This window comes from Carettochelys insculpta, chromosome 4 (assembly GCF_033958435.1).
Source record: "Carettochelys insculpta isolate YL-2023 chromosome 4, ASM3395843v1, whole genome shotgun sequence".
Lineage (NCBI taxonomy): Eukaryota > Metazoa > Chordata > Testudines > Carettochelyidae > Carettochelys > Carettochelys insculpta.
The window spans coordinates 22421337-22438395 of NC_134140.1; the positions used below are offsets into that span (position 1 = coordinate 22421337).

The 17059-nt window shown below is 41.0% G+C and overlaps 1 protein-coding gene across 4 annotated transcripts in view; it reads right to left on the minus strand.

Annotated features, from left to right (window-relative positions):
- Positions 1-7823: 7823 nt before the first annotated feature.
- Positions 7824-17059, minus strand: part of SH3TC1 (SH3 domain and tetratricopeptide repeats 1) — a 47020-nt gene continuing 37784 nt past the window's right edge. For 3 of the 4 annotated variants that reach the window (XM_074992428.1, XM_074992426.1, XM_074992425.1), the window contains exons 15-18: positions 15635-15757; positions 14811-14961; positions 13862-14058; positions 7824-12360 (exon numbers count right to left, since the gene is read on the minus strand). In XM_074992428.1, coding sequence (XP_074848529.1) covers positions 12103-12360; positions 13862-14058; positions 14811-14961; positions 15635-15757 — 729 coding nt within the window. In that variant the 3' untranslated portion in view covers positions 7824-12102. Of the gene's footprint in view, positions 12361-13861; positions 14059-14810; positions 14962-15634; positions 15758-17010; positions 17051-17059 lie in introns of those variants that run through there. The other variant, XR_012645327.1, reaches the window with a different exon arrangement.

Here is a 17059-nt window from a genome sequence, read left to right on the forward strand (position 1 = left end):
CACCATTGAAAAACATTACCCTTTTCTCCTCCATGTGGAATAGATTTTGTTAGAATAATGGTGATAAACAGCCAGACAGCAGAGGGGAGTTCTATACTCACAAAAGAAAGAAAAGGAAAGGAAAAGAAAAAATACTTACACCAAAATAAAAAATGACTATATCTTAGGCTAGATCATTAGCAAACTTTCTACACTGGGCCCCACTTTTTTTTCCCTACAGTTCACAGCTCCACCACCACCACCGATCTAATGTCATCCAAACCCATGGAAATTTTGTTTACTTTTGTGATGCCAACAGACCTGGGTTGCCAGCACCAGGGACAGAACCTGTGAGCATATGGTCTAAAGCCCTGCCCTCTACCACATGAGCAAAAGGCCAGCTGGCTCTCAGCCAAGGCTGTAGAGCAGAGACTTCACTCACCCCAGATGAGGTCTCAGTGCCTCTGGGTACTACCCGTTCATATGGGAAAAAGCCCTTTCAGCACATGTAATTGAACAAGTGTGTGGACAGTAAAAACTTTATTCGTCTATATATAAATATGAATACACATACATAAAAACTGTAACATATTTCAACATTTTTAATGACATGGATGAGCCTGAGACCAGCAGTACATCTTTCTGTGCCACCACTTGGGGGGTCAGCACCCACTTTGCTCACCCCTAAGGTAGCTTACTGGTACTGAAAGCACATTAGTTCTTCTGAGCCTAGGATATTAAATTTAGCCTTCTGACAGACACTTGGCAGAGCATCAACTGCAAAAGGCTACAAAGGAATTTTAGAAAATATCTGTAAATATCTGCTTTTGAAAAAGAAAATGTTTTTGTTTCCCTTGTAGCCTCATTCAGAATCACCAGCAGGTGAACAATTTCTATTTGTGATTTTTTTTTTTTTTAAATTTCAGAGTTATACGCAGGAATAAAATTACCTTAATTGACATTCTCTTGATACATCAGCTAAGTACCATTAAATGTTCCTACATAAAATGACAAATGAAGAGTTCAAGGAAACATTCTGGAAAACAAACACTTTAGAAAAGCCAGCCAAGGAAAAGTTTAATGAAGAGGGAAACAAAGCAGACAGGATCTTGGCTCACCAATTAGGGACCAGGGCAAGACTAATTATTTACAGAAATAAGAATAAGCCAAGGAAAGAGTACAGGTTTTCACAAGCTCAGTATTTTCATAAACTCTTCCCTCAGTTGCTCAATCTTTAATGGACAAGAAATCAACTGGTTTCTCAAACCTACATCACTAATCCCCCACCATAGATTTAACATCTCTTCTACACCAAATCCTGTACATACCCATGGAAAACCCCAAATACAGAAGGGCCAGTGCAATGCCACTGTATGGGACTGGAGTGAGGAGGGGTGGCTGCTCACAGACCAACAGGGAGAAGAGCTACTCCTTCAGCCCTGGTGGGCTGACCCTAGCCCCAACCTTTTTCCTGACCAGAAGTATACAAGCCCAGGACAGAAGCCAAGTCAGGCCATAGCTGCCAAAGGAAGCAGAGGCCTGTCCCATGGTCCCCAGCTTGGAGGCCACTAAGGACCTGCAGATGCAAAGGACAGGCCTGGACTGCTGGGCTCCTTAATAGACCAGGAGGAAAACCTCATGGCTTCATTGGAGGGTTCAGACCCCAACAACCCTGAGGATTTACTGCGAGACCAGGTATACCCAAGTGGGAGGAGTCTGGAAGAGGCCCAAGGGCAGCTGATGAGAGTCAGTCTGAGCTAAAGGAACTGTAGTGAGTCAGTGAGTTATGGGCCAGATCCTTGCTGACCCCAGTGGCAGTCAGCTCTGCCATTGCTGGGGCTCTGGGCTGGAAAGCAATGGGGTGGCGAGGTCTGTGCCTTCCCTGCCACCCTCAGTCTCAAGGTGACGGTCTCCCCACTGGTTACTCTGAACTATGTTTGTTTGTCAGCCCCACCCTGAACCAGAGCCTGGGCCTAGCAAACTGCTACTGTTTGTGGCCCTGCCCTGAACCAGGGCTTGGGCCTAGTTGGAGCACTGAGCACAGGCCCAGGCCCCAGGTCTTTTCTAAAGGACCCCGTGTAGATGAACCATATGCGAGTGAAATGCTGCACTTTCGAAGTGCCGCAGCCAGCAGCATGCTAATGATGCACTGAATATTCATTTCAGTGCCTCTTTAGTATTCTCTGATTTGGCCATTAGCATGGCCATTTCGAAGTTTTCCCATAGTGCAAACATAGCCTTGATGCTCACACCACCACATTAGCTACTGATAATGGGCCACATCCTCCCTGACTGAACTGATCTGATTTCTCCTTTTGATGTTCACAGCTCCACATTAACTGCTGATAATAGGCCACATCCTCTGTGACTGAACAGGCCTTGTCAACTCTGGCCCTCCCCTTGACTGAGACTCCCTCTTTAAACCCTTCTCTGGAACCCACCCACCCCCACTCATGCATCTGACGAAGTGGGTCTTTGCCCACAAAAGCTAATGCTCCCAAATATCTGTTAGTCTATAAGGTGCCACAAGACTTCTTGTTGTTTTTTAACATACAGACTAACTTGGCTACCTCCCTGATGCTTACTTATGTAAAATTTATAATAATTGTCTAGTTATGTTATCTGCTAATATGTGAAACAGATGTTGTTTTAGGCATTTTATTCTTGATTCAGTGCCTCTCAAAAGGTCTTCATTCTTTTCACTATGCTCTTAGTGATAATCGAGGGATGAGAGAATATTTGACACCCAACCATGTCCATCTGATATCTGCCAACTTTGATCACCAAATGATCAGATTAGTGTTTTGTTTTTTTAAACAGATTAAACCATTTGTCCACTAGCATAAAAAAGCAAATTGAACAGCTTTACCATGATTTATATTCTCATTAAGTTTATATCCCTTTTACCTGGAGAATTGCATTCCAGGATGTTTTTTCAGAACTGATGTAATAGATCTACAAACTCTTTGAAATGGATATTTTCCATACAACATAAAAATTCCCTTACTCTGATTTAGCAAAGGGTTTTACTGTTTTGTTAAAATGCTCCACTATTAACAAAGAATCCCATTCAGTGAGTCTGATAACTTAAGTATTTCTGTTTATATTAAAAAGTGAAGGAATTTTTCTACAAGTCTGCCAGAAGTTAAGTGGCACTTAGAAGCCATACCACCTTGGCTCTCAGTTTGACAGATGTCAAAGCTTTCTCATAATGTGTAAAACTTCTCTGTGTGGGAGACAGAAATTTCCCTGTGTCTGGCCTAAGACTAGGGAATGAATTCCATGAGACCTGTGGACCTTCCATCCCAAGTCCACAGTTCATTGTTTTTGACCTTGCCTTTTCTAACACAAATACATAGCAGCTAGCTGCTATAAATACAAACCCTGCCAAAATTAGACATCTCTGTGCTTGTTCCTCTCCTGTGGTGGAGAGAATAAATAACACATAGTGACTAAGTTGTGTTACTTTCCTGGTTAGATAACTGTTCCCAATAGTTATCAATAGTTCACAGGCCTCCTGGAAGGACATAACAAGTAGGATCATGCAGAAATGAGTTCTGGGTCCAGTTCTGTTCAATATCTTCATCAAAGATTTAGATAATGCCATAGAGAGTACACTTACAACGTTTACAAACAACAGGTAGCCCTATGACACTTTAGAGTCTAAAACCGACTTCGTGAGATGGTATTTGGAGTGAAAATACAGAATCCTGGAAGGAATATAGAAGGGAGTTGGGGGTGGAGGGCAGGGATTACCTCCCCTTGCAAATGTTTAAAAGTCAGCTGATAGGAATAAGGGGATTTCTACATTTGCAGCGTCCTTTTGGAAAGGACTCCCATGTAGATGAGCTGAGCATGAGCGAACACCGCACTTTTGACGTGCCACAGCTGGCAACATGCTACTGAGGCACTGAATATTCATTTCAGCACCTCATTAGTATTCTTCCATTTGGCCATTAGCATGACCATTTTGAAATTTTGGCCAAGTGTAAACATGGCCCAAGAGTGGAGAAACTGCTTTTGTAATTGGCCAACCACTCCCAGTCTCTGTTCAATCCTTGGTTGATGGTAAGCAGACACTTTCAATCTCAGCAAATCTTTGAGACATTTACAGAAGTGGGATTTAGCCCAAGCTTTATCCATGTATTAGGTATTTTTGGTGATTTTTTTCCTGGGAAAAAACATGGCAGAACTTAAGCCCAAACTGCCTCCCCCACATGGCCCCAAACCACCCCCCTAATGGCTTAAACCCCCCCAGTCACATTCAAACCTTGCCCAGCCTAAAATATTAGAGGGAACACTGACAGCCAGCCATCAAACTCTCTTTAGGATACTTGCATGCCATCAGTAGCTTCAACAGCGAGATCCTACAAACAAGTAGACAGAGGAAACCCATGAATCAACACACCTACCTTCACAGACCCAGTAACCACCCCAAGACAACAAGACATCTGCTGAATGCAGCCAGGCCTTCCGCTATCACAGAATGTGCTCTGAAGAGAGAGTCTGCAACACATACCTTCACGTGTTTAAAAACGCCTTCACCACACAAAGACACTCCACCAGCAAAGTGGATCACACTATAGAACAGGCCACAGTTCTGGTTGTCTGCATATTATAACTGGAAAAGGTATGGAAGAGAGCAACAAAAATGGTAAAGAATGTGGAACTGCAATCTGAGAAGAGATTAAAAATACTGGGACTTTATAGCCTGGAAAAGAGACACCTCAGAAGGGCAGAGGTAAATAGAGGCCTATAAAATCATGACCGGTGTGAAAATAATGGAGAAAATGAATAAAAATGTTTTATTTACTCCTTCACACAGCGCAAAAATTAAGGGTCACCCAATGAAATTAATAGGCAGCAGCTTCAAAACAAGCAAAAGGTAATATTTCTTCTTACAATGTACCTTGAATCTGTGGAAAAATTGTTTTGGAATTTTTCTAAAAGCTGTTATTTAATTAAATGAAATCAATACACAAAATTATTACATATTAAAATTGCTTGTAGGCTTTCCACCATGCCAAGAAGTGCAGCACCTGCCACCCCATATGTTATTGATGCTGTTTGTGCAAAAATATCACAGTCCTGCTGAACCATAACAACTAATGTGGATATGCTAAGAAGGAACCAGATTGTATCTTTGGGATTTGGTTTAAGGTCAGCAGAACGATGGCTCCACATGTTGTTTTTACCTAAATTGTGTAATTCATTCACATACAAGGACAACTACAGCACAACCTTTTTTCTTCCAGGCAACACCCTGTAAGATGGATTACTGAAATGAAATTCAAAGCGTAAGTCAGCACAAGCAATGAAAGCAGAGCTCAGGCTGGAGTCAGTCGGCCTTCACTCACCACTTGTGCCAAAATTTTGAAGTAAATATTTTTGTACTGTAAAAATTCCCCTTCAATCCCTTTCATGTTAATACAACACTATTTACAACATGTCTTAAATAATCTTGCTGTTGAGTCCCTAATGTTTGCAAGGTTTCACTTTTTGTGATCTTCTTTCACTGTGAACACTTGATGTTTGCACAGGATTTTGGCATTTCATTACCTTGTTAACAAAAATTAAAAGAAAAAAAGCACAATGGGGACCTCAGCTAAAAATGTTATTGATTTTAAATGTTCCCAATTAATTGATGATGTTCCCAGTTTTTTTAAAACAAATAAGTTGGTGATGAAGGAGTGAATTCCTCATGCCCAGGCTTAACCCCGTGCTCCACCCTGCATGCCCCCATACCTCGCCCAGGCTTAACCCCCGAATCCACACACAGGCTAACACCCCCCACCCCTTCCCACACAGCCCCAACCTGCACCCAGGCTTAACCCCCAACATGGCCCACCTGGGCACCTCCAAACCTCACCCAGGCTTAACCACCCCAAAACTTGCACCCAGTCTTAACTCCCCACCCCACCATATGCCCCCAAACTTCTCCCCCCCAAAAGAAAACCCCAGGATTCGCTTACCAGCTTGCACAGGAACTTCACGTGCTGCTGCTCCTTCCCAGCCAAGCCCTCCAGCAGAGTACCATGGGCAGCTCCCAGCGCCTTGCCCTGCTAAAAAACTAGCACTCAGTGTAACTGGTTTAACAGCCAGATCCATCCTCCCAGCCATTAAACCAATTAAATCGACTTAGTCTTTCAGCATGACAGACAGGTCAGGGAGAGGGAATAGTGAGCGTCCAGAGCCACTAATGGCTCCTTTAAGAGCCACATGTGGCTTGGAGACACCCTGCCCAGCCACCTTCCAAAATGGTGGCAGTGTGGGGAAAAAAGGTAGTGGAATGCAGTTCTGCTGCATTCCACTGGAAAAAAAGCCCTGGGTATTTTCACTGTATGTGCTCATTACCAGGTCTCCAGTAGTTGTCAAGTTACATAAGCCAAGTAAAATGGTCGACTCCTTCACAAAACATTTAGCTGTCAGTTGACATCTGTGTAAAAAAAAAAAAAAAAAAAAGAAAATCGGCCATTTTTAATTTACATTGAAATTACCCAAACAGTTTCAGTATTTGACTCTCTCAGGAACCACTTTTGGATTTCCTTTGTCTTATGGGGTATATGGATACTGTTTGCATGTATTGGACTGATTGTCACACTGACAATTACGAGATGTCCTACCTAGTTGGTGGCTGATCTGCATTTATAGATTGCACCATCATTAAATGACACATCAAGCATTGTAGAAACATTTTTAAATTTGACTAATGTATTTATTCCAAACTCCATGCTAGCAGGTTCCTGTAATGTAATGCAAGTTGTCCTGTAAAGCTTGTGCATTGTTTAAAAAATGAGTTAAGCTACAGCTGTAGATTCATGCCTTTCTCACTGCAATTACAAATCCTTGTGACAGGTAACACAAGAATTTAGCACAGACTTTGGAAGACAGAGTTTAGATTAGAAGGATGACAGTTAATATGGGGTATGATTTCACAGTAGGGAACCCTGCATACATAGATCCCTCTTTCTTACACACGCGTGCACACACACATAATTAAAAAAAAAACCCTAACACTAAGTGGGATGTAAAAATCACAAACATTAAGGCCACATTGTTAATTTTAAAATATATATCCACAATCAGGCTTTTATTTTAATTTCCATAGTGCTGTAGACACACACACACACACACACACACACAACACTTCCCTTCTTCCTGTTCATACTGCTAAAACTTTTATCCAGTCTTTCATCATCTTACACCTTCTTGATCATGATAGTTGCCTCCTTGCTGGCCTTCTTGGCACCTGATCACTCACTCTCCTGTCCCGCTTTGCTCCACACAAATGCAGCTGGTAAGATTTGCTTTCTTGCCTGTCTTTCTATTTACCTCACTCTTCAAATTTCACCCTGCCTCCCACATCCCCTCAGCTCTAAATTCTGGGCCCAGCATTCTTCTGCCACTCTCTACTTTTCCACTCATTGTTGCGTCCCCTATGCTCTGCCAATGATTCCATCACTCATGACCTATTTGTCACACAATCCTCTTTGCCCATTGTTTTGTAACATGCCTTTTTGGGGCAGATCTATGGCCCCTTTACCCTACCACAGGGGACTAACGGAGGTATGGTGTTTGGCCTATAATTTCTAAGGTGCAGATACTGTTATCCTTACTTGAGTAAGTCTCTCATTAATTATGATGGGAATCGTGTTCAAGTGAAGATCACCAAACTTAGATGTAAAATTCCACAACCACACTAATCTGTAGTTTCATTTGTGTTCTGCAAGACACAGATAACCCAGCATTCATGGACATTTTGTAAAGTATATTAAGCAAATGTAGTGCTACAGAATTTCCCGCTAGAATGCAGAAATTTGACTTGATTTTGAAACCTTTCCCACTGATGTAATGGCAACAACTTCAGTGGAGTAACTCCTGATTTATAAAATAAGTAAGAATAGAATTGGTATTGCATTCGGCCCTTATATTTTACTTTAATTACATTTCAGATGTCTGGCATTTGTTAATTGGATAAATTCCTCAGCAATCGCATCAGATTTTTTAATTACAACAATTTTTCTTTCTATATTAAGACCAAACTTTCCTTTAACATTCAATTGAGAGGTTCATTTTATTTTAAGATAGAAACTGCCACCTTGTGGATGAAGATTTCATACCAGTGATGAAATATTTTCTACACAACATTCCGGAAATCAGGGAAAAATTTACTCAGACTGAATGTAGAAGAATGTACTCCCTGGTACATCTAGAATAACTTCATTGAATAGAATAAAGTTTACACTAGCACAAAACAAATGGTGAAGGAGTGACCTCATCACAGTTTGCAAATACCTACATGAGGAACAAAAATGCAATAGTGGCCTCTTCAGCATATCAGACAAATTAATTAACTGACTCCAATGGATGGAAGTTGAAACTAGTCAATTTCGTACTACACAGAAAGTTCCTTTATTTTAAAGTATCATGGTGGATTCATTATCACTGGTCGCTTTAAAATCAAGATTAGATTTAAAAAAATGCTCTAGTGGAAACAAAAAATGATTCAAGGAAGCCCTATGGCCTGTGGTATACAGGAGATCAGACAAGGTGATCCTAATGATCTTGTTTGGACTTAAGACTTTATAAAAATTAGTGTAAAGAGCCATTTAGGCCAGATATCTGTAAAGTGTGCATCAACATTCTATATGTACCAGTAAAACAGGAATGGATCTTCCTTAACTAACCCGCCCCTGGTTTTGATGCACCTGCAGTGACCAAGGGAAAAAACTTAGCACTGTTGATCAACTGAACATAACAACATTATGCAAGAGAGAAAAGTTTCCCATACGCAGGTAGAAATCAGCTCATTCTCTGAAGCACAAGGACTGTTGTCAGGTGTTACTTTTAATGTAGCTATTACAGCTTTTAAATAAGTATTTGATAAACAGAAAATGCTAAAGTTCATTGATTCAAATTAAAAAAAGCAGGTGTTACTGATATAACCCTAAAGCAATATCTGATACAGCTATAACCAGTGCCTTTTTTGTGCTGGTATTTACAGCCCCAGCCACAGGGGGCCAGAGGTGGGAGCAAGCAGAGTACCAGCTCCTCTTCCCCCACACCCCCAAACAAAAAAAAAGCACTGGCTATAACCCTGTGTAAACAAGGCTCATCATCCTCAAGCAGCCCCCTTTAAGCAAGATGCAGCCTCATGGTACTTCCACCTCATCAGTTTCCGAAAAACTGGCTTGTGTCTACTCCACCCATGAAAGTGATCTGATATTCAATTCCTGCCCTGGAAACAGAGTGCCTTGGCTATGTCTGAAACCAGCAACAAGCCAGAAAACAAAAAAAGTTTTCATCTCCTCTGGTCTGAGCCTTCAGATAGTGTCCTTAACTAGCACACCCCCAAATGCAGCCTGTTTCACTGTCAAACCGCAAACTTTGGGTTCCAGCTGGATCAGATCTACCCTCTTACAAGGTCTCCAGAAGGTGATAACCCTCAGCTAGTTCCTAGTTTGAGTCCAGCTTCTTCCCTCATATCAGAGCAGCCTGTCTGTTGCTGTCCCTGGGAAACCTGCAACCACTGGTGTTTCCTCCTTTAAAGTCCTACATCCTGCACACGTATAGCAGGGTGGGACTAAATGAGCTGGGTTGACTGGCCCTTAAAGGGGCAGGCCAGTTGCTACACTGCATTTTAAATGGCAAATTCCCAGTGACAAGCTCTGGTGTGTGAGAGAAGGCTTATAGGAGTGGATTCTCAAAAACATGCGCAATTGTTTCTCTGCCAGAGAAGCCAGGGAAATTCAGGGAAGGAAATACATCCTTGGAATGCTGTGTGATCAGCTTTGAGTTTCAGCAGCAGCCACAGAAGCAGCAGGTGAAGAGAGATGCCTGTATTCCTATTATCTGTGTCCTTTTAAATTAGAGTAGTGGTTCCTGCTCCACTACACAACTTGTGCTGGAATTTAGGCCCACTCGATCTTCAGTCTTAGATCCTATGGCTCTTCACACTCTAAAACTCCTTGCAGAAACCTCTCCATGGCTTTCCTGGCAAAGGAGGTCTCCTGGTATTACAGATATTGGTGTGGATTATAATGAAGATATCCAGATTCAAAGATGTGCTGAAATCCATGATGCTCTGCCAATTTACTTCACTCAAATAAAAGACAGACTCTTCTACTAACGACCTACAACCGGCAATATATATGACAGTAGCTGCCTCTACCATACACAATAGAAAACCTTTTTTAAAATGCAGAAATCTGTAGATTAGGGACCCACTTTCTCATGTTGAGGCATCACTGACTCCAGCAAAACACCTCATGATTAATAAAGCAGATGCTACTGATATAACCCTAACGTGATACCTATCAGTCTTTGTGCTTCAGAGAACAAGCTAATTTCAGAGTCGCAAGCCTGCACTTAACAAGCTTACTAAATTATATTCTGTGACACAGTAAGGTAGATGGCTCAGATGAAATAATTTTAATTGCAGTCAAGTTCCACAAGCAAGATCCTTCAACCAATACTGCTTTTACCTCATTAACAGCAATAAAACATGCTGTTCTTATTCAGCAGACCACACCATGCACTCCCTCTTATATTCTGACATTCACATTTTGGTATCCTAGGAAATATAATTGTCACCAAAGATGATTTGATATCAAGCAGGTATCAAAGCTAAATCTCTCCTTAAGTGCCATTTTCTCATGTGTATCATAAGCATGAATCTTTCTTTGAAATCAGCTCCTCTTTAACCTGCCACTGCACAGAAACAAACACAGCATATCTGTGCCACCAGAGCTGTGACAGAACTCAGGTGTTACCAAATGAAAATTTATTGTGTTTTTCAACTTGCTTCAGAGAAATGCAAAAGCTGTTCAGAGGGTGCTGCATACCACATACATACACTGGCTTCAGAAGGATGGCTCAATAGAGAGGAACTGAAATGCTTTGTGGGTAGGATTATGCACTGGTAGGGAATTAGCAGGAAGCACTGATGCAATGAAGACGACAGTTCTTTACAGCGAAACTGAGTTTCAGGTGAGGCAGTATGTTTTCTCTTCCTGGAATAGGAGTGTGATGACAGACTCTCTACTTCCAATTGCTACAATTGTATTTATTCTGAATGTCAACTTGGGAGCAGAAAACTGATTGTGCTGTGACTGTGAGAAATTGACAAGAGGTGAGGTAATGAGCAGAAAAGCAATACCTCCTGCATTCTTCCTGAGTCTGGCGAGATCACAGTTAAACATTTTTGTTGACGTTCTTAAAGTTTGCAGGTTGCCATGTCCAGCTGTGAAGTGGAGTACATTAACTCCTGGAATGTTCCATCACTAGGTTAACAGTTTGAATCTGGAAACTTATTATAAATCTAGGGGAAATTACCTTTCTAATGACATTCAACCTTTCATACTCTAAGAAGATTTCTAGGCTGAGTATGCTCAGTACAGATACTCACAGTTCCCAATCTAGACCATATGAAAGAATGTATTAGCATTATATCTTCTGAATAGCAGATACTTCATGTACCTAGAAACATAAATGAATATTGAATCACACCTATCTTTCCTGCAGTCAAAATTTCAAAAGCACCCCAGTAGCTAAGGAACCTAAATTCCATTTTCAAATGGGATTTAGGCACTTTGGATCCCAAGTCTCCTTGAAAGTCAATGGAATTTAGAAGCTCACTCCTTAAGGGACAGATGTTTGAAGTTATTAAGTGCATTAAGATGCACATAGATGACTCATAGGACTTTCAAAGCACCTATGTTCTATTTTAAGGGTGTTGATCTCATTAAATACAAAAGAGGTCATGGTTACCCAGTGAATGTCACTCTGTAACGCTTTATTGCCACACTTCATTGCATACTTCCATTTATCACGTTCAATATGTGTATGAGTTTTCACAAAACAGAAACTCAAACAATACAGATAATTACTTCTAATACAAAAGAGTGTGTTGTTTGGTTTTAGTTAGTGCATTCCTAGGCTGAATTCTGCCCTCACATGTGCATATCCAATTCCACTGAAATCTGTCCCACTGCTGTCAAGACAGGGGCATTCATCTGTGGCACTGAAGTCCTATCTACATTATGTACAACATATAATATCAAGGAATATTCTGTGTTGTCTGACAAAACCAAAATGATATTTCTTTAGATGCCTGGTAGGTCATCACACAATATTTTTCACAGGCCCCGATGGTGCAGTTTTGTAATACTGATCAGGTGCCAGGTTTATTCTCCGAACATTAAGTTCTGTTGCAAAGATTCTTGCCCTCTGATAGAAGAAAAGAGACATCTCCCGATCCATAAGGAAATTATGGTAGATCATTGCGAGTCTTGTGTATATTTTCAGTTGAGCCTTTTTGTTGCCCAAGTCCATGGCAGCTGCAAGCGCCAAATGATAATATCCTGCTGCATCAAAAGGGTCCTGAAATAAGAGGTATATACGTTATATTAAGAAGTACACAAACATGGCTTGTGAGCAGAGAGGCAGCTGTGTTAGTCTGTATCGTCACAAAACAAAAAAGCAGTCCTGTAGCACAAGACTAACAAAATAATTAATTAGGTGATGAACTTTCATTTGTTAGGTCCACTTCAAGTGAGTCTGTCCCATGAAAGTTCATCACCTAATTAATTATTTTGTTAGTGTTGTGCTACAGGGCTGCTTTTTTGTTTTGTGGTTTCTGAGCAGTAATTTATTAGATATAAAAGCTAGATCATTGGGGTCCCAGTCCTAAGTTCTGTATTCAGGCAAAATTCAGATTTAAACACTTACAACCAGAATTTCCAAGCTATTTAGACCACCTCTCCCATTGCCACACCCTGTGCCAAAGATGCAGATAGGTGCCTAGTGAGATTTTTAGAACATCTAAGCAGGTTAGGCTCAAACTCCCCCTCTGTCCCTCAGATAGCTCTCAACCATTCTCTTCTCTCCATATCTTTATTGAAATATTGCTGTATGGTCCATCCTGGCTTTGATAACCAATGCATTTTTTCTAGTGCTTTCTCAGATAGCTTGCCCACCAGGCTAGAGCTTATTCTACACAATATCATTTAATTCCAATGTAACGGTATCACTTTTTTTCCGTCTAAAGTATGTAGATAGTTTTAAGTGATTACAGTATGTGAATATGGTGTTTGTGAAAAATGCTGGGTTGACAACTATGAAGACTGCAACCTTTGTTTACCGACACAGCAGACATTTGTGGAACCACCTTCCCCATAGTGCACCATGACTATGCTTCAGGCCAGAACAAGAGGAACCATCTCTGGGGAGGAGATGGAAGTTTGGGCGCCAGGCTTATTTGGTCCCTGGTCTCTCTGAGAAGAGCACCAATAGGCATGAGAGCTCACGTGCTGTATTCTAGAAGCCTCTCCTTGAGGAACTTAGGGTGAACTCTTACCAGGTACTGGAAAGTTCTATATTCCCTTAAAAATGCACTGAGCTCTCCAATCCCCACAGCTCTGAACTGCTGCCCTCAAAATACAGGGGTAGGGGGATTATCCAAGTAAAACGTCTGGTCTGGCACATACAAGGTTGCAAACACATTTCCCACAGTTACTTTATTACCTTGTTCCATTGCTAATTAAATGCTGCACTTGGAAAGTGCTCCTTGTAAACAACCACAAAACTAATTCATTATCTTTCTTCAAACCTTCCTCAAAATTCTGTTTTTCCAGGATGCCTACAAAAATTTTGAAAATAGACCACAGTCTAGCACACTGACCAGTATAATCTCAGCATGTCTTGTATTCTCCCATCCATCTGTTTCTATTCATTTGGTGCCTTTCATCTCAAACTTAGATTATAAGCTCTTTGGGGCAGGGACTTTGTGGTCTGTTTGCACAGGACCTAGCAAAATGGGTCCTTGTCCACAACTACAGCTCTTAGGGGACACAACAAATCAATCAAACAAAATATTTCTCACCTTTAAGTCATAGAATATCATGTCTCCTAGGATCAGATACACTTGCACATAATACAGTGCTTCCTCATCAAATTCCAAAGGAGAGGAGCAAAGGGATAATGCTTTTAAGTAGAAGTGTTCAGCAAGTTCACAATGACCCAGTCGATGGTGGATAACAGCCAGTCTGTGATATGCTATTCGCTCATTTAGCTGATTTCCTAATGTATCAGGATACAAATCAAAGAGACAATGATGAGAAGATGCACTCTCATAGTCTTTTGGTCTTGCAAAGGTGGACAAAATACCCAAAACTACCTGAGTAAAAGTGCAGCTGCTTTCACTTCTGGATACCTGAGTACAATCTAAATGTGATATCTGTGTGTGTACTTTCCTCAAATAGTTTTCCAGAAGGACATGAGTAACTTGTACTCAATTACATTCCCCCACCCTCCCCATCTCTTGTGGCTCCATATTCTATCATCATCATGCAAGGTGCAACCTATCAGATCAAGTCTCCATTCCTCACATTACTCATGCAAATAAGTGAGACCTAGAAAGGGTTAATGCTGAAAATTGCTACATTTCTGATGAACTCACCTGAAAATAGCCCTCAAACATCTGATATCACATCACTGTTTATCATTCTGTAGCTAATTAGAAGTGTCAGGCAGAATGTTATGGGTATAAGCCAAGTTAAGAAATGAAACAAAAACCTAATAGAACTCATGAACTGACCATCATCATCATGATCAATAAACCATGGGCTCAGCACCCATTGGTGTCTGATGCCTCTGACCATAGGGAATCCAAAAATGGAAGTGAAAAATGGCATTGGCTTCCTACTGCACAAAACCTTGGCAAGAAGCATCATGAAATTCAGAGGAGAAAGCAACAACTCTTTTCTAGACTTCTATCAATTTTAACTGTAATCGAAGTCTGTCCATCAGTAGTCTGTGAATATTAGCCTTACCTAAATTCACGCTAAGTGTGAGGGATATTTGTGCATATTCCAGACTGTCCTCATAATTCTGTAGATTTACCAGCAATTGCACTAATTTGTTGCATAATCGGAGCTCTGCCATTTTGCTTCCCGTCTTAATAGCAAGTGGAAGAGCCCTGTCCTGAAATAAGCACATGTGTAAAAAAGATAAATTTGGTTATTACCAAAGCGCAGAAAACTTGTATAGTCATAACGGTGATGGTCCATATTATTCCCACGTTTAACACATTGGCTATGTCTACACTGCAGTGATCTTTTGAAATAAGTTCTCCTGGAAGATCTCTTCCAAAAAAAAAAAAATCTTCTTTTGAAAGTGTGCGTCCATAGACAAAAAGCGGATTGAAAGATCAATCACCTCTTTCAATAGAATGTCCACACAGCCCCCCGGTCTTTCGAAAGAATGGGCCAGGAATCGAAAAATCCGGCACCATGAGGCCTGCTCTATCAAAAAATGGGCCCACAAAGCATCTACACATGCTGTTTTTCCAAAGAAGCTATAGAAAGGAGGCATCAGGTATTCTTTCAAAAAAGGGCCTAATTTCTAGTGTAGATGCAGCCATTCTGTATTTTGCTTTATGCATATAGGGGCAAATCCTGATGTTATCAAGGTCAGTGGTTCCTTTGCAATTTACTTTATTGAAACCAGGGATTTGAGAGAACTCAGACAAGTAATATACAACAGATTTTAAAGCTCTTGGGGGAGGGAACAGTGTGTTTGCACCTACCACAATGGCATCTCTGACAGGGGCTGCTATGTGCCACCACAGTACAAATATTAAGTAACAATCACTAACCCTATAGAACGACACTGCTTTCTCTCTCTCCCAGGTACCACTGAAAAATATGTCTCCTGCAGCTTCAAATAATTCCATTCCTAAATTTGGATCTCCATTACAAAGAGCAGCATCTTGAGCAACCTAGCAAGAATAATTCACAGTCCATTATGAAGTAATGTTTACTCATTTAGAACTAAAATTGCATATGAAATACCATTTTATATAGGCTTTGGTACCGCCTGCACAGAATTAAAAGACACTAGAGACAGCAATGTCTTCCTACATCAGCTTGTCTCTCTCTTCTTCACTGTAGCACTGTTCACACCAATCTATTCTTCAGTGCTGTGGCATATATATTCAATAGCTACAAAAACATATGCTTTATCAACTAATACAGATAGGAAAAAAAGAGTTGAAAACTGGATATTTCAAAGACTGAGCACTTATCACTCAGGTTTAAGTCTGTGGCCAAATGTTCTAATTATGTGTTATGGGTCCCTTGAAGTTAACAATGAATTTGTCCCTCCAGCTTGCTGAATTTATGCCATTTCACACATACTGCCATATCAGTGCCACAGCCAAAAAAAAAATGAAGGATTACTGCCATGTATGGGACACTCAGATATTGATCCCAAAGTATCAAAACATAGTAGCCACGTCTACTAGGCATGCTGCTGCCGGCAGGGTCATGCAAATGAGGGTACTCATCAATGCAAATGAGATGCTAATTTACAAATGTGTGCACCTCATTTGTATACTCTTGTGCAATTGTCGTCCCGGCAGAGGCTTCTGTCACCACAAAACAGGCCATGTGGATGGGGTTCTGTCAACCAAACCCACCACCCCTTGATGACCACTGCTTATCCCTCATTTTTGTCAGGGATAAGGGACTGTCAATAAGGGGGGTTTTGGTCGACAGAACCCCACCTACACACCTGGTTTTGTGGTGACAGAAGCCTCTGCCGGGACAGCAAGCACACCAAAATATGCAAATGAGGCATGCAATTTGTAAATTAGCACCTAATTTGCACTGTTGAGTGCCCTCATTTTCATGACCCTGCCAGCAGCAGCATACCATGTAGACGTGGCCAGTAAGAAGAAGCATGTGCACAAAGCAAATTAATTATTCCTATTATATCTAAATTACAACCATATATGTTGCAGCAATGCAGCTGAACCTTGCTAATTCATTTAGGGATCATTGCAGCTCAATGATTCTCACAAATGACTAAACTGTGCAAACTAGAAAGCAAGAGAACACACACTGAAAAGAGAATACAACATCAACTGAACTTTGTTAATTCATTTGACAAGAGTAGTGTCATTTTAGTTATGATCACCACAAAACTGTAAATTGAGAATGGGCAATAAAGGTTGGATCACTTGCTGATTACCTGCTCTGTTTATTTCCTCTGCAGCACCTGGCAGTGGCCCCTGTCGGAA